This window comes from Cnephaeus nilssonii (assembly GCF_951640355.1).
Source record: "Cnephaeus nilssonii genome assembly, chromosome: 6".
NCBI lineage: Eukaryota > Metazoa > Chordata > Mammalia > Chiroptera > Vespertilionidae > Cnephaeus > Cnephaeus nilssonii.
The window spans coordinates 101,996,884-102,023,762 of NC_137077.1; the positions used below are offsets into that span (position 1 = coordinate 101,996,884).

At 37.8% G+C, this 26,879-nt stretch overlaps 1 protein-coding gene across 7 annotated transcripts in view; it reads right to left on the reverse strand.

The window, feature by feature from the left end:
* BRCA2 (BRCA2 DNA repair associated) overlaps positions 1–26,879 on the reverse strand; it is a 78,228-nt gene that overhangs the window by 50,451 nt on the left and 898 nt on the right. For 6 of the 7 annotated variants that reach the window (XR_013813720.1, XR_013813721.1, XR_013813722.1 and 3 more), the window contains exons 3-12: positions 24,264–24,509; positions 18,971–19,079; positions 18,272–18,321; positions 18,142–18,182; positions 17,830–17,941; positions 17,045–17,094; positions 16,430–16,541; positions 14,547–15,629; positions 5,295–10,169; positions 2,285–2,380 (exon numbers count right to left, since the gene is read on the reverse strand). Coding sequence is in view for 4 of the 7 variants with exons in the window: in XM_079775653.1 (XP_079631779.1) it covers positions 2,285–2,380; positions 5,295–10,169; positions 14,547–15,629; positions 16,430–16,541; positions 17,045–17,094; positions 17,830–17,941; positions 18,142–18,182; positions 18,272–18,321; positions 18,971–19,079; positions 24,264–24,509 (6,774 nt within the window). In the remaining 3 variants the exon portion in view is untranslated. The remainder of the gene's footprint in view (positions 1–2,284; positions 2,381–5,294; positions 10,170–14,546; positions 15,630–16,429; positions 16,542–17,044; positions 17,095–17,829; positions 17,942–18,141; positions 18,183–18,271; positions 18,322–18,970; positions 19,080–24,263; positions 24,510–26,879) is intronic. The other variant, XM_079775654.1, reaches the window with a different exon arrangement.

The following is a 26,879-nucleotide window of genomic DNA, read 5'->3' on the forward strand; positions in this document are numbered from 1 at the left end:
GGGGGGGGTCCCTCAGCCCAGCCTGCACCCTCTCCAATTGGGGACCCCTTGGAGGATGTCTGACGGCCGGTTTAGGCCTGATCCCACAATTGGGCCTAAACCGGCAGTCGGTCATCCCTCTTGCAATCTGGGACCGCAATCTGGGACTGCAATCTGGGACTGCTGGCTCCTAACTGCTCACCTGCCTGCCTGCCCGATCGTCCCTAACTGCCTCTGCCTGCCTGCCTGCCTGATCGTCCCCAACTGCCCTCCCCTGCCAGCCTGATCTCGCCCCCAATGGCCTTCCCCTGGAGGCCTGATCTTGCCCCCAACTGCCCTGCTCAGCTGGCCAATTTGGTTCTGATTGGTCGGTTTCTATGCCAGTCAGCATCAAAAGCTCCGCCTCCTACGCAGCCATTGGTTCTTCACAACACCCACATTTGGTTCTGATTGGTTGGTTCCTATGCCAATCAACGTCAAAAGCTCCGCCTCCTAGGCAGCCATTGGTTCTTCACAGCACCCACATTTGGTTCTGATTGGTCGGTTCCTATGCCAGTCAGCGTCTCTGTGCCTACCAATGGGGCCTGATCAGAAAGGCGGGGCTGATCAGCAGCCCCAGTGGAGGCCTGGAGAGAAATGGAGGCACAGCTGCTGGCCAGACTGGGAGAGAAAGAGAGAGGCAAGTGCTGATCAAAATCTGCCTCAGAGGCAACGGATCAGTCCCTGCTTCTCTCTTCAGGCCTCTCTCTGGCCCTGATTCACAACCCCCTCAGCAGTCAGTGCTGGGGCACCACGTGGCAACCCAGAGCTGACTGCAGGACTGACTTCCAGGTTGGTTGAGCCTCAGTCGTTACTGGTCATTATGACCCAGGGCAGTGATGGGCAACCTTTTGAGCTAGGTGTTTCAAACTTCGCCAAAAAACGGAGCATAACCCGGGTAGTGTATCCCTTTGAGGAAAAAACAGTATTTCCCGATATTTATAGTTTAAATAACATAAATGTTTCATCCTCGGCATGCGGCCGCCTCAGCGGCCGCATGTCATCAGAAATGGCACTGACACGCGTGTCAGAGGTTTGCCATCACTGACCTAGGGTTTTTATATATTAGGATAATTCAGTATGATAAAAACTATCCTAGAAATTATTTCTATTTCTCATAAAGAATAGTAATCACAGTTTTTGTTTTCAACTCTGTTCAGAATTCTTGTAGACTAAAGTTTGAGAACCATTAAGTAAGGAGAAAGAAAAGAACAACAGAAGTAATATAGTTTTATGGACATTTAAAACACTCTGTTTTAATGCTAACTTTCACATCTCTATCATGATTTAGAATATTCCAAAGTGTTCCTGCCTCTTGTGGGATTTATCCCATGTGTTTCAGAACCAAGCCTCCAGACAGTAATATATTTCTCCCTCATGATCTCAGTTCTTCCTTTCTAAACCAGGGACCAAGTATATAGTGAGCAATAGTTACATGTTTTATTTATTTTCAAGCATTTCATGGTAAGAACTTTGAATTTCCATCTAAATGAGATAGGAAGCCACAAATAGTTTTAAGCGGTCAAGTGACAGAGTTTGACCTCTGTGTTACAAGAGTGATTCTGGCTGTTGTGATGCAAATAGGCTAGAGGAAGGGAAATGGCAAAAACAAAGAGAAGGGTTAGAAGCTATGACAGTGGCTTGGTTAAAGGTTGCAGGAGTAGAGAAGTGAAGAAATGATCAGATTCTTATTATATTTTGAAGGTAGAACCTATAGGACTTGTTAATGGGCTGGGTATGAAGTATGAGGAAACAAGGGTAAAAGATGACATGAGGCTTTTATGTGATCAGCTGGAAGAATGGCAGTAAGAAAGGAAGAGCAGGTCTGGGGCAGGGGTGGAATCAGGGGTTTATTAGCAATGATCATATTCACTGAGATGCATATTAGCAATGCCAGCAGAAAAGTGATAAATCAACAAATGAATCACTAAGTCTGTAGTCCAGGACAGGCTAAAGACTGCAGATATAATTTGCATAGTCACTGAAGTTTAGAGTAAATTCTTACTAAATTTGTATAGCTTTTTTAAATTTAAAAAGTCATTATTTTATAATAATTGCACATTTCCCAATTACGAAGAACCTCTGCATTATACCAGGTATTATGAAGGAAAAGCTCACATAAGTAAGGCAAGATATAAGTTTAACAAACAAACTGTAAGGTCTTGTCCAATTATCTATATAATCAAAAGAGCTGAAAAAATAACTATAAGAATATTATGGATAGTACCTATAGAGAGGGAAAATATGGATAAAAAGCAAATTTTACCATCTGGAGTGCTTTTTGAAGCCTTTAAGGATTTTTCTTGATTTTCTATTATCCCGTCAAATTCATTTAACAAGTTCCTTTTGACTGGGGGTTCTCCTAAAAAAAATTTCCATACAGGTTTTCAAAAGCAAATAATAAAAAAGCCTATAGTCCATTTTTTTTTAAAGCCTATAGTCCATTTTTAAAAACTAAAGTACTGACTCTTACAATATATTCAGCAAAAAATACATAATTATAATTTAAATAGCAACCATTCTATTTTGAAAGAGAATATTCATTTTTCAATATCAATTTCATTTCTATTATTTTTTGACCATTTAAAATACCACTATTTAATTGGGTCTAGGGATAAACAGACATTACCCAATACCACAGATAAACTACTTTTTAATAAACTAGAACTGAATGTAATTCTAGGTTCACTGGCAATAAAGACAAACAAAATCTCTTCAAATAAATGTTTTTTCCCTACATTAAACTCAAGAGGAATTTATTACATAGGTCATTGTATTAGAGTCAGTGAATAGGAGAAAAGATTTTTTAAATTACCAAAATTATGTTAAAATATTAGAAGTAATACCTCTTATTAAAAATTCTAACAAGCATAAACAATGAACGCAAAACTCTGGGGGGTGAGGGCATGTATGGGTGTGGGGGGGGGGAATGGTAAGATATGTACACATATAATACCTCAATAAAAAAAAAAATTCTACAAGGCTGAAAGTAAAATTAAACCATGATCCTAGATATGCATTTCCATGCCATATGGATAATATGTGGTAACAGATGTTTTTGTTTTTCAGTCCGCAGACCGACGCTCTATGCACTGAGCCAAACCGGTTTCGGCTTGATGCTTTGGTTTTTGATGCTTTATTAAAGGGAATGAGTTTGTAGTATTTAATAAGTAACAATGTCCATTCAGGGCTTTGCCAAATGTTAGATTATAATGTGATTTAATTGTTTAACCGGGACCTGTGTTAGTCAAATAACCAGAAGCTGATTAAGCTGTATATATTTGCATATCCTATATAATAAAGAGGTAATATGCAAATTGACCATCACACCCTCACAAGATGGCTGCCTACAACAAGGCTAGCAGGGGGGTTAGTGAGGGACGACCAAACGACTGAACAAGCAGGCTATGTGGGGCAACCAGGCCGTCATGGGGGTTAGTGAGGGACGACCAAACGACTGAACAAGCAGGCTGCATGGGGCAACCAGGCCGGCGGGGGGGCCGTGAGGGGTGACCAGGCTGGTGGGGGGGCAGTTGGGGGCAACCAGGCTGGAAGGGGAGGCAGTTGGGGGCAACCAGGTTGGCAAGGGGGGCAGTAAGAGGTGACCAGGCCAGCGGTGGGGGAAGTTAGGGGTGATCAGGCCAGCAGGGGGGGCAGTTGGGGGCAATTAGGCTGGCGGTGGGGCAATGAGGGGCAACTAGGCCAGTGGGGGGGCAGTTGGGGGCGACCAGGCCGACAGGGAGGGGGAAGTTGGAGGCGACTTGGCTGGCAGGAGGGCAATTAGGGGTGACCATGCAGGAGGCAGGTGAGCGATTAGGAGCCAGCAGTCCAAGATTGTGAGAGGGATGTCCGACTGTTGGTTTAGGCCTGATCGTCAGACATCCCTCAAGGGGTCCCGGATTGGAGAGGGTGCAGGCTGGGCTGAGGGGACCCCCACCCCGTGCACGAATTTTGTGCACCGGGCCTCTAGTAAATATATAACAGAGGTGAGGGAAATTAAACAGTGATGCTGTTGAGAATATTTATTAAAAGTTGTTTTTTTCTCCTGAGCTGAAGGCCAACCCATTTCAGTATACACATGAACAAAATGGGTTCCAATAAATAAAGTCGTTATTTTCCAAAAAAGAATTATGAGTATCTTTAATCATCTCTGCACTTCAGCATTCTGCACTAGACAAGAGTAATAGTTCAAGGTAAGTATTATAAACGTAACACTCTGCCCATAACATAAACTTGGTATAGAAAGAGGCCTGGATAACACTTGATTAAGCAAATCTGTATCCACCAAGATAACACAGGGTCAAAAGGCACCAAGGGGAAGAATGAACTGACTGGCTTCAGTGTCATTCTCTGTATGAAGATACTGGACAAAAAGACTTGTGATAACTATTCTGAGTCTATAGGTTTTTTTTAAAGGAGCTAGTTTTTGAAGATCAACTAAGACCAGAAAACTGATTTTAGAACACTTCCTAGATTTAAAAAATAAAAAAAAGCAAGCTAACACCTATAACTAGAAACCAGTCTCCCCGCCCCCGCCCCCACCCCCAACTGTGCAACACGTTTCAATGCTTGCAGTCTGGCGGGCTGATGCCAGGCAATGGTTCGAGGCCAGTTTGCTCTGGCATAGGACACTATAAGAGACTCAGGGGGACAGGCCTGCAAACCAATCTTTTAAGTTAATAATAGCCAGAATCTGAACCTCTGCTATCTATATTTATAAAAACAGTTAATAAGTTGTATTATACAGGCTGTTATAACATGAAGATAAGAGTTTCAGCCCTAGCTTGTTTGGCTCAGTGGATAGAGCATCAGCCTGCAAACTGAAGGGACCTGGTTCAATTCCAATAAAAGACATATGCTCGAGTTGCAGGGTCAATCCTCAGTAGGGGGCATGCAGAAGGCAGTGAATCAATAATTCTTTCTCATCATTGATGTTTCTATCTCTCTCTCCCTCTTCCTTCCTCTCTGAAATCAATAAAAACATTTTTAAAAAGCTTCAACTTTCCTAGAGAAATTAAAACTTTTAACAGTAATTTCTCAATTATAACTATATTAATAATGTCTAAAAATATACTAAGAACTTCAAAACACAATTTATTAGTATACAAACTCAAAGATATCAAGAGTGAAGTCACATCTCCCCAAACTACACTTAAAAGTATGGAAAAACATGTTTAGTGTATAATACCCCTAATTGCTATAAGCTAGGACACCAGGATTAATAAAGACTTAATTTTAAAAGTGATTGGCAAACCAAAAGGGAAAAACATACTTACCACTCAAGAAAAGTGCATCTCCTCTTCTTTTCCCAATTCCTGAATTTAACAAAGCCATTTCCTTATTTTGACAGGTGAGAAGAATGTGTTCAGGATGATTTAGCAGTTCAGAATCTGTCAGATCACCATCTTCCATAAAAGCTTTGGCAATCTCCACTGCTTCTGTTTCAAAATAGTTTTCTGGATCTTTGGAATAAGTAGAACAAATTTCTGTATTTGTTGTCATGGGAAGATTAGGATAAGTTTCAGGTTTCACAATTTCCATTTTTGTATTTTTAGGTAAAGCTTGTTCTTGTCCCAATATATGACTGCTCCCGACAAGTGATACTTTGTTCCCTAATACCAATGGTTGTTCATCCTGCTTAAACTGAGAGAGACATGGAGAAGTTTCAAGAGAGTGAGTATTTTCTGAAAAATCACTTCTAATGTTACAGTTATTTGATAATTTAAATTCTTTATTGCAGGCCTTTCCCATTTTGCCGCTTGCAGAGTGTTCTGGAGTTCTCTTATCAATACAGGAGAGAGGAAGTACTTTTGACACATCTTGTCCAGATGTAGGTGAACTCTGAAGACCATATTCAGTTCTGAGTGAATCAAAGTCCTCCAACATCCCCTTAACTTTGTTTAAGGAACTCTCTGAAACTGGAACCTGTTTTCCACTTGCTGTACTAAATCCAGAGAAAGCGGGTGATGGCAAATTCGGGGGGACATGTATCATAGTATTTTCTTCTCTTGTGAGCCTATCTGAATGTTCTTTATTAGGTTCAAATGATACTTTGGAAAAGAGCTGCTCGGCACTCTCTTCTAGCTTAGAAAAGATGCATCTGGTTTTCTGTAAGGCAGCATCTGACACTTGTACACATTTCCCACTTGCTGTGCTAAAAATCCCACAAGCATTAGAGACTGTATTAATTTTACAAGTAGCAGAAGCTTTCAAATTACTCTGGCAAGGTAACATTTCAGAAACTGTCTCTGATCTAGACATACTTTGGCCATGTTGTAGAATTTGTTCACTCTGAATGCCAGTACAAACCTTATATGAATGCATGCTATGCTCTTCACTATCCAGAGAGTTAGGAAAAATAAAATCCTCCGAATCATCCACCACCTCACGATAACTTGTCAAAGTTTTCATATGGCCAGTGCCTGATTTATTCTCTGTGTTTATCCTAATGACCTTGGTGCAGTTGTCTGCAAATCTCTCTCTCTCTTTCATTCCATGTGAAACAAACACCATTTGACCACTTGCTGTACTGAATGCAGGCTGTATCTCAAAATTATTTGAATCAGATACGGCCACTTCCAGGGCTGTGTTTTTATTTTTGTATGGTGAAGAGTTAGTCAAAAATTTCTGAACACAAGTATCTTCATTTACAGTTTGTCGGTATGTGTTTGCTTCTCTTATGGTGGCTATTACTTCAGAAAAACTCGTGTTTTGTTTTTCTTTGACATTCTTCACTATTGACTCAATACCAAAATTATCCATTTTATTTTTAGAGAGTGATTTTAATTTATCATATATCTCATTGGAATGACAAAAATCAGAGTGATTTGAATTGCGATTAGACATGCTACTGTTACATAAATAAGTTGAATCTTGTTTTTCAGAGAGATGATTTTTGTCATTTTCAATTACGATACTGTTTGCGTGATTTCCACATGAAGGATTTTCTACACAATCCTCAGGATTGTCTTTTAAACATGGAACTTTGGCAGCATTTATTTTTTCTGGTTGATCATCCAATTCTTCTTCAAGTAGTGAAGCCTGATTCACAGAAAATTTTCTACCATGTCCTGTGTAAAATGCTACAGCAGAATTTTTAATGGCTGAAGAAGTGAACTGACTTCTGTAACAAGTTGTAGGACTTTTTGCTGTTTCTTTTTCTACGTTTCCAATTTTTAGATCAATACAATTTGACATTGTGAAATTTCCAGTTTGCCTGTATAAATTATCACTTAAGAGCCTGGGTAGCATAGCAAACTCATTAGAAACAAATTTTTTCTCCTTTAGAGAATTATGCATTTCTTCATATATTGGAGCAGTTATTTCACCAGTCTCACATTCTAATGGAAACCCTACTTTACATTCTTCTCTGTCCTTTGGCACCTTTATTCTTTGATGACTATAATTAGTGGTTTCACTATCTTGCTTTTTTTCATCAAAAATATTTCTCACTTTTTCCAGATATTCCTTCGCAATTTTTACCTTTTTACCACTAGCTGTATGAAAACCCAACATAGTAGGTTCTTTGGCCTTTTCGATTTCACATTCTGTTTGGAGAGTCAGCAATTGATTTTCAATACCAACCAAGTCACTTTCTTTCAAGGTTTTGTCTTTAACCATATCTGTGTCCTCATAACTTGAAATATCTATTTTGTTGACATTTATTCCAGAAAGTAATTCAGAATTCAAGGCATCTGAAAAGTTATTCAATTCTTCTTCTGCACATTTTTGATTAAAGAAATTCATAGCTTTATTTAATGAATCTTTGGAGACTGTGACATTTTTCCCACTTGCAGTCTTAAAGGATACATCGAAAATGTCAAAGTCTTTTATGTTTTGCCCCATCTTACTAGCAGTTAACTGTTGTTTATTTGATGTATGAACATGACATATTTCTTCAGCTTTTACAACTTCCAAACAAGTTAAATCTGATACACCTTCTTTGACTTGAGTGTTTCCTCCATTCATAAACTGGCCAGATGATTTTAGATGTATGTTGTGCTGATCAATAACACATTGCAAGCCATTTTCATCTTTATAAACACAAACTGTATCATTTTTATTTAAATCATTGCTATCAGATTCTCCAAAGTTATAAATATTTCTACGTGCACCAATAGATTTATCTTCACTTTCTGTGTTTTTCTTCTGGTCTTCAGTATTTTCTTCAACAAAGATGCCAGCAGCCATCTCAATATTATTTTGTTGTACTAGTTGGTATTTATTGTTTTTTTCATTAAAATTTTTATCATTGTTACAATTTTCCATCTGAAACATTGAAACAACAGTATCATTACATTTACTTGAAGAGAAATTTGTTGGATCTACTTCTGCAGAAGTTCCCTCACTAATATTCTCAATGTCACTGAACAGCCTCACCACTCTTTGCAGTGCTTCACTAGAAACATTCAGTTTTGCGCCACGAGCAGAGTAAAAGCCTCTAAACTGCACTTCATTTTTATCTGTTAAATACCCAGGAGCATTTTTGTTAGAGCTTGTTTTCAATGAGCAAACAGACTTTTGCTTATCTTCAAACTTCCTGCTGCTATCCATGAGAGGAGGATCAACGCCTTCCCATTCCTCACAAGTGGTATGCAAGGCAGGCATCTGGTTTTCAGGTATTTCAAGTGGATTATTCTGCACTATGTGGCTTGGTTTTCTAAACTGTGTAAATTCAAACTGACTTCCTGATTCTTCCAATATAGTAGAAAGTTCTGTAATTTCTGCCTTTTGGCTAGGTGTTAAGTTATGTTTTGAATTAAAATCTTGCTTCAAAGACAAAGTTGGAGGAGTTGTGTGACTATTTTCACTATCAGACACAAGTGCACTACTCTGCTCACACCCAGATGCAGTATCAGTTGACTGGCCATCAAGTGAGTGAGGTTTGCTTAGTTTCTTTTGATTTTCTAACAATGAGGTACTTATAATTTCTACAGAGGCTAAGGTAGTAGTAAAATGTTCTTCAATATCTTTGAAGAACACTTTGCTTTTCTTAATGTTATATTCAGAGAGTTTTATGTCTTTATTAGAAGCTGTTCTGAAGCCCTGTCCAAAATTGTGATTTGAAATAGGATCTGAAAGTTCTGCCCATGTGTCCATGTAATCATTATTTTGGTTTGATTTCTTATCTATATCAAAGGTCATGTCTGACTTTGAATCTTCACCTAGAATCATTCGCTGCATTACATTTTTTCTGTTCTCTGTAAGATCATGGGCTACATTTGATGAATCAAAATCTTTTGTAACTGACACTTTGGCTACTTGTTTGTCATCAGTGCCTGCATCTACTACCATGATAGAGCGCTTGACAATAGGTTCTCTGACACAACTGACTTCTGCCTCTTTAAGTTCCTCATTATTTTCTAACAAAGGAATATTCCATTCATCAGTTATTTCAAAAACAAAATCCTTATTATCTTGGAAAAGTTCTTCAGAGTTTGAATTCACAGTTATTTTTGAAATTGAAGTAGTCTTTTCTTGAACTTTTTGGGTTACTGTGAGATTTGTAGTTTGGTTTAATTGTACCTTCAGAGAAGGTGATGCTACTATTATGCATTTTTCAGGTGACAACAGCTCAGCTTTTTTAGAATTTTCATTTAAAACACACATTTCTTGATTATCCATGGGAATATTTTTGGTTAAATTAAAACCAGCTTCACAATTCTTAAATTTTACTTTCTCTGATGTTTTATATGATTCTTTTCCTCTAGAAATCACAACTGGGTTTGATGGAGGATCCTTGGAGCCAGAAGTTAAAATGCTGGTGTTATCAAGGTCATATAAAATGCTTTCCTGGGATTGAAAGTGACTACCACTACGTTCCATTTCTGAATGTGGCATTGCAGGGTGAAATGCTACAGGTAAGACCTTTTCTTTTATGTCTAAAATTTGGTATTCTGGATCTTCTTCACAATATTTTTCCTGTAAGCATGACAGATAATCAGTTTCTGTGGTTATAAATGACTGCAGATTTTCTTTATTAATTTTTGCTTCTTTATAATCAAGATCCTGAGATATTATTTTATTAGAAGAACTACTTTCATTATTAGAACATTTTCTCAGAATTCTCCCAAAAGAGCTGGTAAAAGACAAAGTTGGTTCTTCAGAATCATCCTGTAAGCAGTTTTTTTCCACAGAAGAATGCAATAAACCTGTGCATAATGAGACAAAGTGACAAAATGAAATTAAAGTGCCATCAATCACATTCATTAAATATTTTTTACAAAGTTAAAAAGGTAGTACCTAAAACAAGAATTACATAGAAAGCAATAAATGAATGTCAGTTAAAAACAGAATCTAACCTAATAATAGACAAACATGCAAACTGACCGCACCTCCGCTACGCCCACAGCCAATCAGAGCGAACAAGATGGCAGTTAATTTACATATGCGGGCGCTGATCGGCCTGGGTCCCATAAATATCCTCCGGACCCAGGCCGCTCAGAGCCTGTAGGCCTGTAGGCCCGTGCTTAGGTCCTGAGCGGCAGGGGCCCAGAACGCCCCCTGGCTACTGGGAGCCTTGGCAGGATGCGGGAATGTTCCCACCCCCAAACACTTGCAGAGGTCTGGGGTCTGGGAAACATCCTCCAGACCCAAGCCGCTCAAAGCCTGTAGGCCCGCGCTTAGGTCCTGAGCGGCAGGGGCCCAGAATGCCCCCTGGCCACTTGGAGCCTAAGGGTGCAGGCGCCAAGGGGCTGGGTCCCGCAAACATCCTCAGGACCCAGGCCAGTCTGAGCCTGTAGGCCCCTTGGTTAGGTCCTGAGTGGCAGGGGTCCCAGAACGCCCCCTGGCCACTTTGAGCCTATAGGTGCAGGCGCCAAGGGGCTGGGGGCGGGGCGGGAACATCCCGTGTCATCATAGTGCCCCCAGCTGCTTGGTAATGCTCCAGCACCAAGAGGCAGTTTGGGTCCACGCCCCCAGCCTGGCGCACACGATGGGGGGCTGGCTGCTGGCCTCTGGGGTGTGTGGAGACCCCCGGCGGCCACCGCTGCGTGCGGCCCAGGGGTCCCTGCATGCCCCCAGCCTGGTGCCCATGGTCAGGGCTCATACAGGAGGCAACCAATCAAAGTGTCCCTCTCACATTGATGTTTCTCTCTGTCTCTCCCTCTCTCTTCCACACTCTCTAAAAATCAATGGGAACATACCCTCAGGTGAGGATTAAAAAAAAAATGCATATCCTATGAAAGACACATCTTGAAAATGCCTAAAGAAAGTTGTCATTTTTTCTTGGTGAAGGGACTGGAGTCCGTGTTGATGAAAACACCTTGGTGGCTGTGGTGACTGGCAGGGGCTGCAGCAGCGGGGTGATGGGGCTGCTGCCTTCCCCTGATCAGCCCGGTTGCCTCCCACAAAGGAGCGTGGGGAGCAGGCCTAAGCCGTCAGTAGGACATCCCCTGAGGGCACCCAGTATGTGAGAGGGGGCAGGTTGGGCTGAGGGACCCCCAACCCCAGTGCACGAATTTCGTGCACCGGGCCCCTAGTTATAAATATTCTCTATTTGAAGTTAATACATATTCCAACTAAAGATAAATAGGAGCTACTATTTTTTGTAATATATATAAACTTAATCAAAATTAGCACATAGTTCCAAAAAGCAGGTAGCTTCACAAGTAAAATTCAAAGTAATTTTATTGAAAAATAAAATTGTAGAAATACTCATTAATATTGGTGTAATAGAAGATGGAAAAGCAAGCACCAGGATTAATTCAGTCTTTCATATTGAAAAACATACAAAAAGTAAAATTTTAAAAATAACTTTAAAAATTGATTTCAGAGAGTAAGGGAGAGGAAGAGGTAGAAACATAAATGATGAGAGAGAATCATAGATCAACTGCTTTCTGCATGACCCCCACTGGGGATTGAGCCTGTGAATACCACTACATTCCATTTCTGAATGTGGCATTGAAGGGTGAAACCTGGGCATGTGCCCTGACTAGGAATAGAACCTTGACCTCCTGGTTCATAGGTTGATGCTCAACCACTGAGCCACATTGGCTGGACCAAAAAGTCAATTTTTAAAACCAAGTTCTGCATATGAAGGGTCTGAAAGATGACACAGTCTCAATTATACAAGCAAATGAGTTAAACTGCTTGGTTCAGTTCATTTTATTTTTTTAAATGTATTTTTATTGATTCAGAGAGGAAGGGAGAGGGAGAGGAAGAGAAATCTAAATGATTAGAGAGAATCATTGATTGGCTGCCTCCTGCAAGTCCTCCACTGGGGATCAAGCCCACAACCCAGGCATGTGTCCTGACTAGGAATTGAACTGTGACCTCCTGATTCTTAGGCAAATGCTCAACCACTGAGCCACACCAGCCAGCAGCTGTTCAGTTAATTTTAAAGGCTCTCTGAATTTCCTATTAACAAGTCAAAATTATTAATCTCATTTTCATTCATTACAGATCACTACTACATATTAGCTGTTTTATTGGTTTTAACTCTTCATATATGAAGCATTAAAGGCTTTTTAAATAAAAATTAACCCAAATATGCCCTAGCCAGTTTGGCTCAGTGGATGGAGCGTTGGCCTGCGGATTGAAGGGTCCCGGGTTCAATTCTGGTCAAGGGCATGTACCTCGGTTGTGGGCACATCCCCAGTAGGGGGTGTGCAGGAGGCAGCTGATCGATGTTTCTCTCTCATTGATGTTTCTAACTCTTTATCCCTCTCCCTTCCTCTCTGTTAAAAAAATCAATAAAATATATATTTTAAAAAATTAACCCAAATATCAAGCAGTTCCTCTGTACTCCAGTTCTACCCAACCTATCACTTGCTGAGATATTCCAACCCAGTAAAATCTTCTCATATGGAACTAAAATTGGCTTTTAAACCAAGTTTAGCTAATGATTAAATGAATTGTTGTTGAAATAAAAAACGAGTTTTACTGTACACACTCTGGGTGCACAGAGAGATGGCAATAAATCTCAGCAATCCCTGAATATTTGAGAAAATTATGTAGCAATAAAAATAAAAATCACTACTTTATTTAACTTAGCATTTTTCCTATTTTTTTCAGTTGCTTTAGTGAAAATACAAATAGCACATTTTTACAGAATTGCCCAATTTGCATATAATAAACACTGGAAATTAAAGCAGGAGTTATGCAGCTGATCACTTGATGCTTATAAATCACATGCTCTGTCTCAAGAGTGATGATTATACACATACCATGCAAACAGATCCAACAAGTTTGATGAAATGGTTTTGAACATTCGTATCAAAGGCCTAAGCAATGTTTAAGATAGAAAATTATAACTGATAAAAACTTCAATGAAAAAAATAATATATATTGACATTGTCTGATATTGAATACAATTGACCTGTGAACAAAACTGGTTTGAACTGAGCAGGTCCACTTATATGTGGATTTTTTTTTCAATAAACATACCATTGGTCTTCCATATCTCTGGGTTTTGCATCCACAGATAATAAACTATGGATGGAAAACAATATTTTCCATCTGTGATTGGGAATCCACAGATGCAGGGGGCTGAGTGTATGCCTAGTTCTATACCATGCTAATAATAAAAGGCTAATATGTAAATGGTCATCACACCGTGACAACCAATCAACAGGGACCTGAGGCTGCGTGGTGCTAAGCTGGGGTGGGGGACCTGAGGCTGCGTCGTGCTAGGCTAGGGTGGGGTGGGGAACCTGAGGCTGCGGCCCCACCCAGCAGGGTTTGACGGGGGTGGGACCGGCCGGATCTCAGTCTGGTGCGATTTCGAGGCACGCATGGGTGGGTGGGGACTTGACTCTGGGTCCCATGGCAAGCCTCAGACTCTGACAGAAGGGAGATTTTCATATACATTTTACTAAATTTCTTTAATCTCTGACACTTCTATTATAGAGAAAGGGCAAATAGCAATAGTAAAATATTTCCTCTAATTAATTCCCTTTTAATGTGCACAAATTTCATGCACTGGACCACTAGTTTCATATAAGGGACTGACTTGAGAATCTGAAGATTTTGGAATCCTGGAACCAAGCCCTGCGCCCCCGTGCCACCCCTTCCCTTCCCTCCCCACCCCATAATCCTCCCACTCTCCCTGCAGATATCAAGGATGACTGAGTTTTGGGGAAGTAAAAAGTTATACTCGAATTTCCAACTGCATGGGGATTGGCACCTCTAACTTCTGTGTTGTTCAGGGTCAACTGTACAAGATATAGAGATTTAAAAAAACTACAGAAGGAAAACAGGCAGTATGCTTTTTAAAAAGATGAAAGAGCCTTGGCCAGTGTGGCTCAGTTGGTTGGAGCATTGTCCCTTACACTGAAAGGTTGTGGTTTTGATTCCTGGTCAGGGCACATACCCAGGTTGTGGGTTCAATCTCTGGTCAGGTGCATATAGGAGACAACCAATTGATGTTTCTCTCTCACATCAATGTTTCTCTTTCCTCTCTCTCTAAAATCAATAATACTATATCCTTGGATTAGGATTAAAAAAAGATTAAAGAGATTCACATATTCTAATAGAACTTGTCACCATCCATATAACTGTATTATTCACACAAACACACAAAAGGGTACCTGAATCAGCATTTATAACTGTAGATGGTACTTCAAAAGTATTTTCTTCAAATTGGGCAGAACAGTTAGTTAGTCCTGATTCTTGATCTTTCTGCATTTTTAGTCCTTGATAAGATGTTTCATCATTTATAGTATAAATAAACTTTTTAGTTTTCTTTCTCAAAGTGGATATTAAGCCTGTATTCTTCAAAGCCTCAGAAGTATGTTTGATAGGGACTGGACAGCTTCCATTATTAAATGAACTTGTACATAAAGAACTCTCTTTCTGGGAGAAAACAGTACTTATTTCCAATCTACTTTCAGAGGCTTCAGGATCTTTTTTAAAGTTTGGATCAGTCATGTTATTTGAGAAAACTGCACTCGGTGTCTCTTCAGGTGATTCTCTTATCCTGACTCGAGACTTTTTGATACCCTGAAGAGGAGAAGCTACTGTGTGTTTTACCACAAGAGTGGAATCTTCATGCAATTCAAGACACTGTCCTTTATCTCTCTTATTCACGATTGTTTCCTCCTTTAATAGCTTCTCTGTCTTTGGTACACTTGAAATATGTGGCAAAGAATTTTCTAAAGTAATAAAGTTGGTACATTCTTTCTCTGTGCCTATGAGGTTTTTTTCAGAATTATTTTGGTCACAAGAAGAATTATGCAGTATTTTCCCTATTTGGGTTCCATTTATACCTGAGAGAGTTAGCTGAGACCATTCAAAGACTGGAGACTGTACACCCTCCTCAGAGATTCTGTCACGTCCATTCCCCAAGTGCTTCTGACTCCTTAATTTTGAATCTAATGGAACACTATCATTTGGTTCCATTTTGGATATAAACGACTGTTCATTATCTTTTATTTGTTTTTTAGTTTCTTCACATTCATCGGTTTTTGTTTCATTGAAAATATTTTTCCTAGTCTTGCCAGTTTTTATTTTTTGTAGATTTCTTTTTTTATATTTAGAAACACATAATGAAAAACTATCTTCTTCAGAAATATCTCCAACCTTTTCATGTACTTCATCTTCTGGGACATTTGGCACTGACTTTCCAAAATGGTCTTTGCAGCTATTTACTTTTCCCAATGGATTCCCCAATCCTGTTAAAATTTAAAACAGAAGCATATTAATAGCATTTTATAATACAACCATATAATTTATTTGATTGTCACAACCTTTTTCATAGAAATAGTATGTACTGTGTAACACATAATTGGACCTTTAAGTGGTTTTCCTGAGTACTCGCTATTTTGGGGGGAGCACCCACCCTTCTCCTGTTCTTCTGATAAAGATTAATTCCGATGTACTCAGACTTTAATTCATACTCCAATCACCAATAACCTTTTTTTTTTTTTACCAGCATTACACAACTAAAATCCACCCAATCTTACTATATATACACAGTTTAATATTCTAAGATTTATCAAACCAGATGGTCCAAATTAATTTTGTGGCCCTACAACAACCGAGAGCAGAATCTGATTTTAAACACACACACACACTCACATAGATATCCAATTCTACACATTTATACAGACATATACACATAGTAAGAAAAATGCAAAATTGCAATGACATGATTAAGTAATTTTTGGTATATCTCTAACCACAGTTACTCTCTAACTAGAAAACAAGGCCTTCACATTTTGTTAATTATAAGTATTAATCTTCATCTTTCTGAGTTTTGAGTAATGGGTTTTGTTTTGTTTTTGTGTCAAAACAGTATCTTGAATAGTCGTCTTAACATGATGCTTTAACAATTTCATGTAAATCAAGGTAGTTTCTCCCTTAATACCTTCAATGGTCAAGAAAGGAGAAGTAATGTGTTTTTTCTTTAAGAGGAACAATACTTCAATGATGTCAATTAAAAACAGTCATTCAAATAAACATAAAAACTTACCATGACTTTTAGCTTCTCTCTGACTTTTTATTTCATTGTTTGGCCCGGAAGGGATAAACCTATCATTTTTCTTCAAACTTTCATCGTGGTCAGAAAAATAGCTTTTCAAAATCTACAAAAGTTATATATATATAACTTTTAAATATTTAAATATTTTTATTGATTTCAGAGAGGAAGGGAAAAGAAGAGAGAGAAACATCAATGATGGGAGAGAATCACTGATTGGCCGCCTCCTACATACCCTCCTCCCCACATTGGGGATTGAGCCCACAACCCAGGCTTGTGCCCTGACCGGGAATTGAACTATGGCCTTATGGTTCATAGGTCAATGCTCAACCACTGAGCCGCCACACCGGCCAGGCGAAAGTTACATTTTAAAATTACTAATACATAAACTCTTATTATCCATAAATATTCAGCTTCTTCTTAAACAGAGAGACAGCAGTTTTTCATAAAAAGTCAAAGAAAATCACATATAGAAATAGGTTTAGAGACTTTCTCAAAGGTTTAGATAAATCATAAATTAAGGAATAAAAAATGCAAGATAAATAACTTTTCAAGGCATCCTAAAATAAGCAATTGCAACAGCATAATCAATTTGTCATATTTACGTACATCAGTAGTATCATTAGGAAATACAGCTGAAGATGCTTCTTCATCTCTGACTGTAAAAGAAAAAATTCAATTGACCTATATCATATTGTACATCATACACTAAAGTTCATACAAAAACTTACATATTTTTGGACAGACATCAAAAGACACATACATTATTGAATTAAATGACACATTTGAAACAGAATTAACTGATCTAAATATAGTATTTAGAAAGGTCAAGCAACATAGTGAATAAGCTATACTCACTTTCTTAGTACCATTCACAAGGTGGTAGGGAATTATGGTTTGGTGATACTGACTTTAAGGTAATACTGTCTGCAAAGACTTTGACAATCAGATGAAACTGTGGGGTCATGACTTGAAAGCTAATGAGTGTAGACTTTAGCATTTATTTAGACAATACAGCTTAAAGGCATGTTACATGTTAAACACTTTTTAATTTTCAACATGATTTTACCTGTATTACTGTATCTGAGCAACAACAGAGCAAAGTTAAATTTCCAGCTAAAGATGAATCAAAATGGAATGCATTTTTGCTAGAATAAAAAAATTTCCTGGTTTGCATATTAATTAATCTGACTCCAATAGAATACCATCTAATGTACTTCTGACTTATAAATCTTCACTAAATAAAACTAGTTTGAACTTACACATTTATCAGACAGAATTATCTAATCTAATTACTATTTAATTATTTTTTCATATTTTCTTTTTAACAGAAAGCATTAGAGATGATATATCAACGTCATCTACCTTCTTATAAAAATATTTGATAGAATTACCTATGAGTACAGTAGCACTAAGGGTTGGTGGTGTGGCTAAAGAACTTGACCAAGACATATCAGAGTCAACCTCAGCTCCTAGACTTTCGGAAATATGTTTCCGTGTCTGACCCTGGAAATAAAGGAAATAGTTTATTTCATAGAAAGACACTGATGAATATTTTTTTAGAATATTTTTCATTCACATTTTTTTACCATTTATCATTTATTGAATGCCTCTGTGAGATCATAGGTACACATCTGTAAATCTCAGGGCAAAAGTATATCACTGTTGTCACTATATAACAAAAATAAACTAGGCAGAATATTTACCTTCATAAGCTTTGGTGTATGAAATAAACTTCCACATAGCACTGGGGGTAAAACAAGGAAAAAATTACTGTTTCATTCTTATTAAAATTTAGAATATTTAAAAAATAAAAAGCCTTGGTTTTAATCATACCTGACTTTTCTCTTTGTGGTGTCACATGTATACACCGTAGAACACCAGGACTAGAACAAAACAAAGCAAATTCCTCAGATTATTTAAGAGAGAACAGAAATGGCAAAAAAAAAAAAAAAAAAAGTACTAATCTCATAGAAAAAATAAGGAGTCTCAGTCATATCAATTATTAAAAGTATACCACTTTGTAATATTTTTATATTACTTTTTAAAAAGTATTATTTCATGAAGAATTAAATAAACACTAAATTGTTTCAAATGCCCATTCAAAGTAATATGTAAAGTTCTCATAAATTTCAGCCGCCAGGAATTTTGAGTTAAAAATTATTTTGAGTTAAAAATGAAGATGAATTGATAGTAGCATCATATTCTCTCCAGTGATTCAAAGTATGCAAATAATTTAAACTGATATTTCAAAGGCATTGTTTTTATCATCAGTATTTTTGTTACTTAAAAACTTCACAGAATATATAGAAAAATCAGTGAATTCAACATGATATGAAAACAAAGTAAATGTTCCTAATGTTGAAATTATTATAGTAAAGCACTCAACCTAAAAGGAGGTTATTTAAAAATAGAAGATCCTCTATCAGGCTCTTAGCCAAAATATGTGTGAAAATTAGATGCATTTCTATAAAACAAATATCATATGTAGGTAAATGCTTCATTTAAGATTTTAATATAATAGCTTGATCATACCTTTCACTAAGGCAAGAATTTAGAGGTGGGATGATAACATCATTTGCTTGATCCATTTTAGCCTTCATTGTGCAACAACTTTTATATTTACTATTGGTAATAGGCTTTCCTGAAAGAGTACAATAATTCAGTGAGGATATATATGCTCTATATTGTGAATTTTCATTCTCTGGATGTATTTAAAAACAGTCTCATCTATGCCGGAAAGGAGAACATATGGGGAATTCAGTCTGAATTGGCATCTCAGTTTGCCGATTCCTCCCCCAAAGGGATGTCTGCCCCCATTTCAACAACCTTATTAAAAGTATATAATACACATAAGGCATTTTGAATAATGCAATCAAGATACACAACTTTAACCTCAAGGAGTTCAGAATATAGTGGAAAATTTTTTGAAATGTGCACCAATAGAAGACAAAGTGGAATGTGCTATGTCCTATTATTAAGTTACAGACAGTACTAAGTTATCATGGAGAATAAGGGTAAAGGAAAAGACTTTTACTGAAAATCAGCACGGTACTAAATCTGACCATACGACTTTTCTGCTGAAAACCTTTCAAGACCTTGTTCTCAATAACAAGTTCAAACTCCATAACAAAAGTCCCTGGTGACAAGGCCTTCACGATCTAATGATTTAATTTCCATGACGACATTTTTCATACTCTTTTCAGCTGCACCCAACCACCTGCATATCTTGCAAGAATGGTTTCTCTCAGCCTGGGCCTTTGTACAGACTGTTTCTTTCTCTCTTTATTTCTCTTGACATGAGAACATCCTCTTTCAGGCTCCCATTTTGAAACTACATCTCCAGAAAACTTTAGTCATCCCTAAGGTGAGACTAAGTGAGTGCCCTCCTATGTGTTCCCTGCAGAGTTTATCATATACACCGTTCCCATTTCCCGTTAGACTATGAGTTTCCTGAGGGAGAGATCTTGTCTTACTTATCACAGCATCCTTAGCAACCACAACACAACAATTGCCTGATATGTTGTAGTCACTACACCAATACTAGCTGAATGAATTAGCAAGGATTAGAAAAGTGGGTTGTAGATAGCAACACATAATGCTTTCATTCTACATTCTCACACAATACTGCTCAGACAGGGTTTCCAAAGCTGTGTATGACTCTATCAAATCCAATCTACAGTCTTTTAACATTCCTTTTTGTATCACAAATTGGGCACTTGAAGCACTTATTATTACTCTTAAAAGTTGCTTATAAAAATAGTTACTTTAACTGATCCTACCATCTCTAACTTAGAGAAGCTTTGGGGAAAATAAGCCATATCAGTGTTAATAAACTAAGCAAAGACAAAACTAAAAACTATTTGTAGTAGTATACACAAAACATTGCATTATATTCTCATTCCTCAAGTAACAGGGAGTACACATAATCACTAATAAGCCAAATGTGTAAGTTAAAAACCCCACTTCAACAAAATATCCCACCTCCTTCTCTTAAGAAAGTTTTAAAGATGTTAAAAAGTAGCTAAACCTGTATTTTGAAATTTCACCTTCCTATTCACTTTAAAAAGGTCCTAATCAGAAAAGAAAAAAAAAAGGACTTAAAAAATAAACCAAAGGAGATACTACCACATACCTATTAGAATGAAAATAGAAAATAGAGAAAACCAAATGCTGGTGAGGATGTGGAGCAAGAGGAACTCTCATTCATTGCTGGTGGAAATGCAAAATGGAAGAGTTTGCAGTATCTTACAAAACTAAATATAATTCTTTTTTAAAAATATATTTTTATTGATTTCAGAAAGGAAGGGAGAGGGGGAGAGAGACAGAAACATCAATGAGAGAGAATCATTGATTGGCTGCCTCCTGCATGCCCCCTACTGGGAATCGAGCCCGCAACCCAGGCATGTGCCCTTGACTGGAACTGAACCTGGTACCCTTCAGTCCGTAGGCCGACGCTCTATCCACTGAACCAACCAGCTAGGGCCAAAACTAAATATAATTCTAATAAAGGATCCAGCCAAATGTGCTCTTTGGTAAATACTCAAATGAGTTTAAAACGTAGGTCCACGCAAGAAATACTACACATGAATGTTTATAGCCACTTTATTCATAATTGCCAAAACTTGGAAGTGACTAAGATATCCTTCAATTGGTGAATGAATAAGCCAACTGGTACATACATACAATAGAGCATCATTCAGTGATAAAAAGAAATGACCTGTCAGGCCATAGACATAGATAAATCTTATATTGCTAAGTGAAAGAAGCCAATCTGAAAAGGCTACATACTGTATGATTCCAACTACATACGTATATGACATTCTGGAAAAGGCAAAACCACAGACAGTAAAAAGATCAGTGGTGCCGAAACCGGTTTGGCTCAGTGGCTAGAGCGTCGGCCTGCGGACTGAAAGGTCCCAGGTTTGATTCTGGTTAAGGGCATGTATCTTGGTTGCGGGCACATCCCCAGTAGGGGGTGTGCAAGAGGCAGCTGATCGATGTTTCTCTCTCATCGATGTTTCTAGCTCTCTATCCCTCTCCCTTCCTCTCTCTGTAAAAAAATCAATAAAATATATATTTAAAAAAAAAAAAGATCAGTGGTTACCAAGGGTTCAGGGGGCTTGTGGGAGGGTGGTGGTGGTGAATTGGAGCGCAGGGTATTTTTAGGGCAGTGAAACTACTGTGTATGTTACTGTAATGGTGTATACATGACATTATACACTTGTCTAAATCCAAAGACCTGTACAAAGAAACCCTAATATAAACAAAGAACTTTAGTTATTAAATTATCAATACTGGTCAGCAATAAAAATGCAACTATAAAGCATAAAAGTAAAAAAATGAACCAGGCAAAAACAAGTACATACCAAAATAAAAACTTCCCAAAAAACTTGAGACTCTCATAAATAAACTGAGTAATGGTAAGATAAACTTGTATTTTATGCAAAAGAAAGGGCTGCTGAGCACAGTTCCTCATGGAACTTCAGGGATAATTCTTTTAAAAAAATAATACACTACATGTTAGAACAAAGTAGGTTAAAAACAGCTTAAGTCTTACATTTCAATACTGAATTTAAAGTGAATTGAAAAGCGAAATGTTTTGAGACTAGTCAACTGAATTATTTATTCACTATCACTTTAAAAATCTTAGCTCCCTGCAGTGAGTCAAGTGGCCCTATGAATTCATCCCTATCCTTCCCTGGTTAAGGATAGACCAATTCCAGCAGATTACATTTAGAGAATAAACCACTGGCTTTATGGGAACCTTTCAAGTTTTAGTAGATTCAGTATCAACTGGTTCAGGCTTTTCCTGACCACATGAAGACCTATGGCTGCTCCTTTCATTATGGCCACAACACAGTACTGTCTACAAGCTCCTACTGTAACTTGTGCCACACCAGTATATTAACCTTTTGCATGCGGATGTCGAGTGTGACTCAACACGGTTAGCATCGGTAGCAGCAACAATAATTTGAAATATAAAAAAATCCAAATAAATAAGTTTGTATGAAAAGAAACTCGTTTTTTATTCTACTGCCGCACTTTGTAAAATCTGGGGTATTTAAAAAATTAAATCCCGAGTAGAATAAAGGAATCGAGAAAAAAGCAAGCGAGTGCAAAGGGTTAATTTAGATATTTTTTCCCCATACAAGACTGAAAAAGGACCTTGTAATCACATTAAGGGGTCTGGATTTTATCATGAGGGCAAAAGGGAGGTAATCCACCCTAACTGGTTATGCTCAGTGGTTAGATCGTCAGCCCGAGACTGAAGGGTCATGTGTTCAATTCTGGTGAAGGGCATATACCTGGGTTGCAGGTTCAATTGCCAGCCCTGGTAGGAGCATGTGTGAAAGGCAACCAATAGATGTGTCTCTCTCACATAGATGTTTCTGTCTCCCCCCTCCCTTCCACTCTCTCTCTAAAAAAATAAATTCTATATAATAAAGAGGTAATATGCAAATTACCTCTCAAGATGGCTGCCTACGACCAGGCCAGCAGGGGGGTTAATGAGGGACGACCAAACAACTGAACAAGCAGGCTGCATGGGGTGACCAGGCCAGCCGGGGGGGGGGGGGGGGGGGGGGAGGGAGGAGGGCATGAGGGGTGACCAGGCTGGCAGGGGGGGCATTTAGGAGCAAGCAGGCCGGCACACAGAGGCAGTGAGGGGCTATCAGGCCAGTTGGGGAAGGGGGGGTAGTTAGGGGTGACCAGGGAGGCAGGCAGGCGAGTGATTAGGAGCCAGCGGTCCAGGATTGTGAGAGGGATGTCCCGGAATGGAGAGGGTGCAGGCTGGGCTGAGGGGGGACACCTGCCCCCAGTGCATGAATTTCGTGTACCAGGCCTCTAGTAAGTAAATAAAAATCAGTGGGAAACTATCCTCAAGTGAGAATTAACAACAACAAAAAAGGTGAGGTAATTCAAGGTTTGAAGCAGGAAGTAGTGTGATCAAATTTGCATGTGATTCTGTTTTATAACCTATCAAATGAATTCACTTTCTTTAGCCTGGAATTGGATGCCTGCCTCTAATCTGCTCTTTTCAGCCTTAGGCTGTTATTGGTCCCTGTCAGATTCAACACCCCAAAGATCTGAATTACTTGCTATTCTCTAAACAAACTGCATATTCTTCATGTTTTCCCCTCTGCCTAGAACACTATCACTCTGTTCCATTTTCAAGTTCCTGAATCTTACCTACCCTTCAAGGTTTAATTCAAGTAAATCATTTCCTAATTCACCCAATACTATTTATGCTCTTTCTTCTCAACTCTCACTGTACTTTTTGTACTTTTCTTTTGCCATGTATCACTTTCAACCTTAGACTATAATTTATTTGTGTACTGTTAATTCCCCTTACTACCAAATAATACTCTAAAGAGAGGGAGAGGATGTTACTTAAATAACAAGTATTCCAATATTTGATTGATTGGAAATATTCGGCACATAGTCCAGGGAAACTACTATCGAATCAAGAGATTTATAGCATATTGATAAAAATAATCTGTCCTCTGTGACAGCCCGCAGGAATATAGCTTAATTAAGTCCCAGGGTTGTTGTTTTTGTATAGATAAGATATAACTTAGTAAATCTCAATAGGAAGGGTAAATTCATCAAAGGAGGGAGGAAAAACTATTTATTGAGTAAAAAAAAATTATTTAATCCAAACTTATCAGATATTATTTTCATCATCTCCATTTTTTAGGTGGGGAAAGTGCAGCCGGAGAGGTTGATTTGACCAATACGACACAGCTAATGACAGCAGAGATTTTTAATACAGGTTTGTCTGATTTCCTACTTCATATTTTTCTCTAGTCTACAGCTTATTACTTACCTAAATCTAATCTGCCCGTATCTAATTCTTTTAAAGGAGATTGATACAGTGGCAGAGTTAGACCTTGCTCTTTGAATATTACTGGAGTAGAAGCCAACTGATGATAAGGTTTCCTTTGTGGTGTTTTAAATAGGTTTGGTTCATAACTGCTGGGTTTATATTCAGATTCTTCTGCAGTTTCAGAATTATATGGGGGAGCTTCTGAAGAAAGTTCTTCAAACCAATTAATGCTTATTGGTCCTAAATCTGTAAGAAAAATAAAAATCTCATCTTGGTTTTAATCAGAGACACGGAAAAATTCATGAGCCAGTCAAGATCATAACATAGAAAAGGATGCTTGATATTTGGACTGTGGATGGCTTGAAATTTGGGCTGTGGATGACTTTTGTTAAAGCATATTAATTAAACAGGATCACTTGTTCTCTTATGAATCTGTAGCATGGTATAACAAGTTTACAAAAGTTACAAGGAGAACGCTCCTAACTCTATCAGCTTTTCTAAAGTTTTCTTTATTTTATATTCACAATTCAGAAACAAAAACCATTGTAAGGATGCATTCCACAGACACAATTCAAATTGTTTATAGAGACGACATAAGTAGATGTGAAAAATCTATAGGTATAGGGAACATGTAGACTCACAAATAAAAGGGAATAAAAAGATTATCTGTTAAAGAGAAATGGCAAAACTTCTACTCTGATCTATCCACCCTTAAAGTAGCTGTTCTAAATGTGTGGTCTGTGGACCACATGGGGGAAAGTTCCCCAAGACATTTTCAAGAGGTCCATAAGGTCAAAACTATTTTCATTATAATACTAAGGCATTGTTTGTCTTTTTCACAATGCTGACATTGCACCACTGGTGAGTGAAACTGATGTCACTGTATTCTTCATCACCATGCACTTGTTAAAACAAGACACCCAAAACCAAAGAGCCAGTTTAATTTAAAATGTCCTTAATGAAGTAGTAAAAATTAGTTTTATTAAAGCCCAATATTAATATTACAAAACACGTCGTTTTAATATTTCCTGTGACAAAATGAAAAGTATGCATAAAGCATTTCTGCATATTTAACTACAATAGTTCTTTATAAAAGCACTCATGTGATGAGTATGAGGTAAATGAGCACCTTTTCCACAGAAAACCATTTTTACTAGGAAGAATGACTGACAATCTAACTCATTCTGAGTTGGATGATTTGGGAGACATTTTTTTCAAAAAACGAATGAAGTGAGCCTGTCACTGAGGGAAAACAAGAGCCAATGAAACAACGTGAGCTTTCAAATGAGAATTAGAATTTTGTTAAACTTTACCAGGCTCTGTCAGCTTGACATCCTCCCAACCTTAAAAGACTTTTCTGATGACATCAGTGAACTAACAAGTATGATTATTTTTAATATTGTTTAATGAAATGTGTTAGTGTTTGGAATATTTGTAATTCAGAACACAGACACTTTCCAAATAATCAATGCATGATGTTGCAATATGGATAAAAGATTCAAAGTTCAGGAAAGAATAATAGAATTTAATGTAACAAGAATATGAACAGGGCAGGTGCAGGGTGGAGGGGGTCAATGGGAAAAAAATGGGGGATATCTGTAATACTTTCAACAATAAAGATACTTTTTAAAAAATAATACGAACATCTCATTACACGGGTATAGATTCTACATTGCAACTTTTAAGAAATTACCACTTAAGTTTTGGTGTAGTATGGAAGAAAAATACCCACAATTAAATGAAGACTACTAAAATACTAGTACTACTCCTTTTTTCTCCGAGTACATTACTGTGTGAGGCTGGGTTTTCTTCACAGACCTCTACCAAAGCAATTATTGCAACAGACTGGATATAGAAACAGGTATGAGGTCCCAGCCATCATCTATTAAGACAGATATTAAAGAGAAGGGCAAAAATGTAAAACAAAGCCACTATCTTTTAAAAAAATATAGGTGTTTTTTAAAAAATATTTTTTATTGATTTTTTTTTACAGAGAGGGATAGAGAGTTAGAAACATCGATGAGAGAGAAACATTGATCAGCTGCCTCCTGCACGCCCCCCACTGGGGATGTGCCCGCAACCAGGGTACATGCCCTTGACCGGAATCGAACCTGGGACCCTTTAGTTTGCAGGCCGACGTTCTATCCACTGAGCCAAACTGGTTAGGGCAAAATATAAGTATTTTTCATAAAAATGTTATTCATGTTAATATGCATTGATTTTATTTTTGTTAAGTGAATTACTAAATATTTTTAAAGTTCTTATTTTTAACTTCTAATATGGCAACTTACATAAAGAAGAGCTCTTTGAGACCCTCCATCATTTTTAAGAGAGTAAGGAGTACTGAGAATAAAAACCATGACTTCTGCTACAAAGTAAAATTGCCAATGATTCTCGTTTGCTGGAGGTTCTGTGCTTTAAAAACAATTCGTCCTACTGCCAATCAAGGGGCCAGTCTCCTCTCTCATCGCCAGGATTAAACGGTGAGAAATTAGTTTCTCACTACTTGGTAACTGTAAATGTTTATTCTCTTAACTGGACTTAGGACTCCATAAAGAAGTTTATAGTGTAAACAAAAACGTGAAGCATTGGATTCTTTCCAGCAAGCATGCGTAT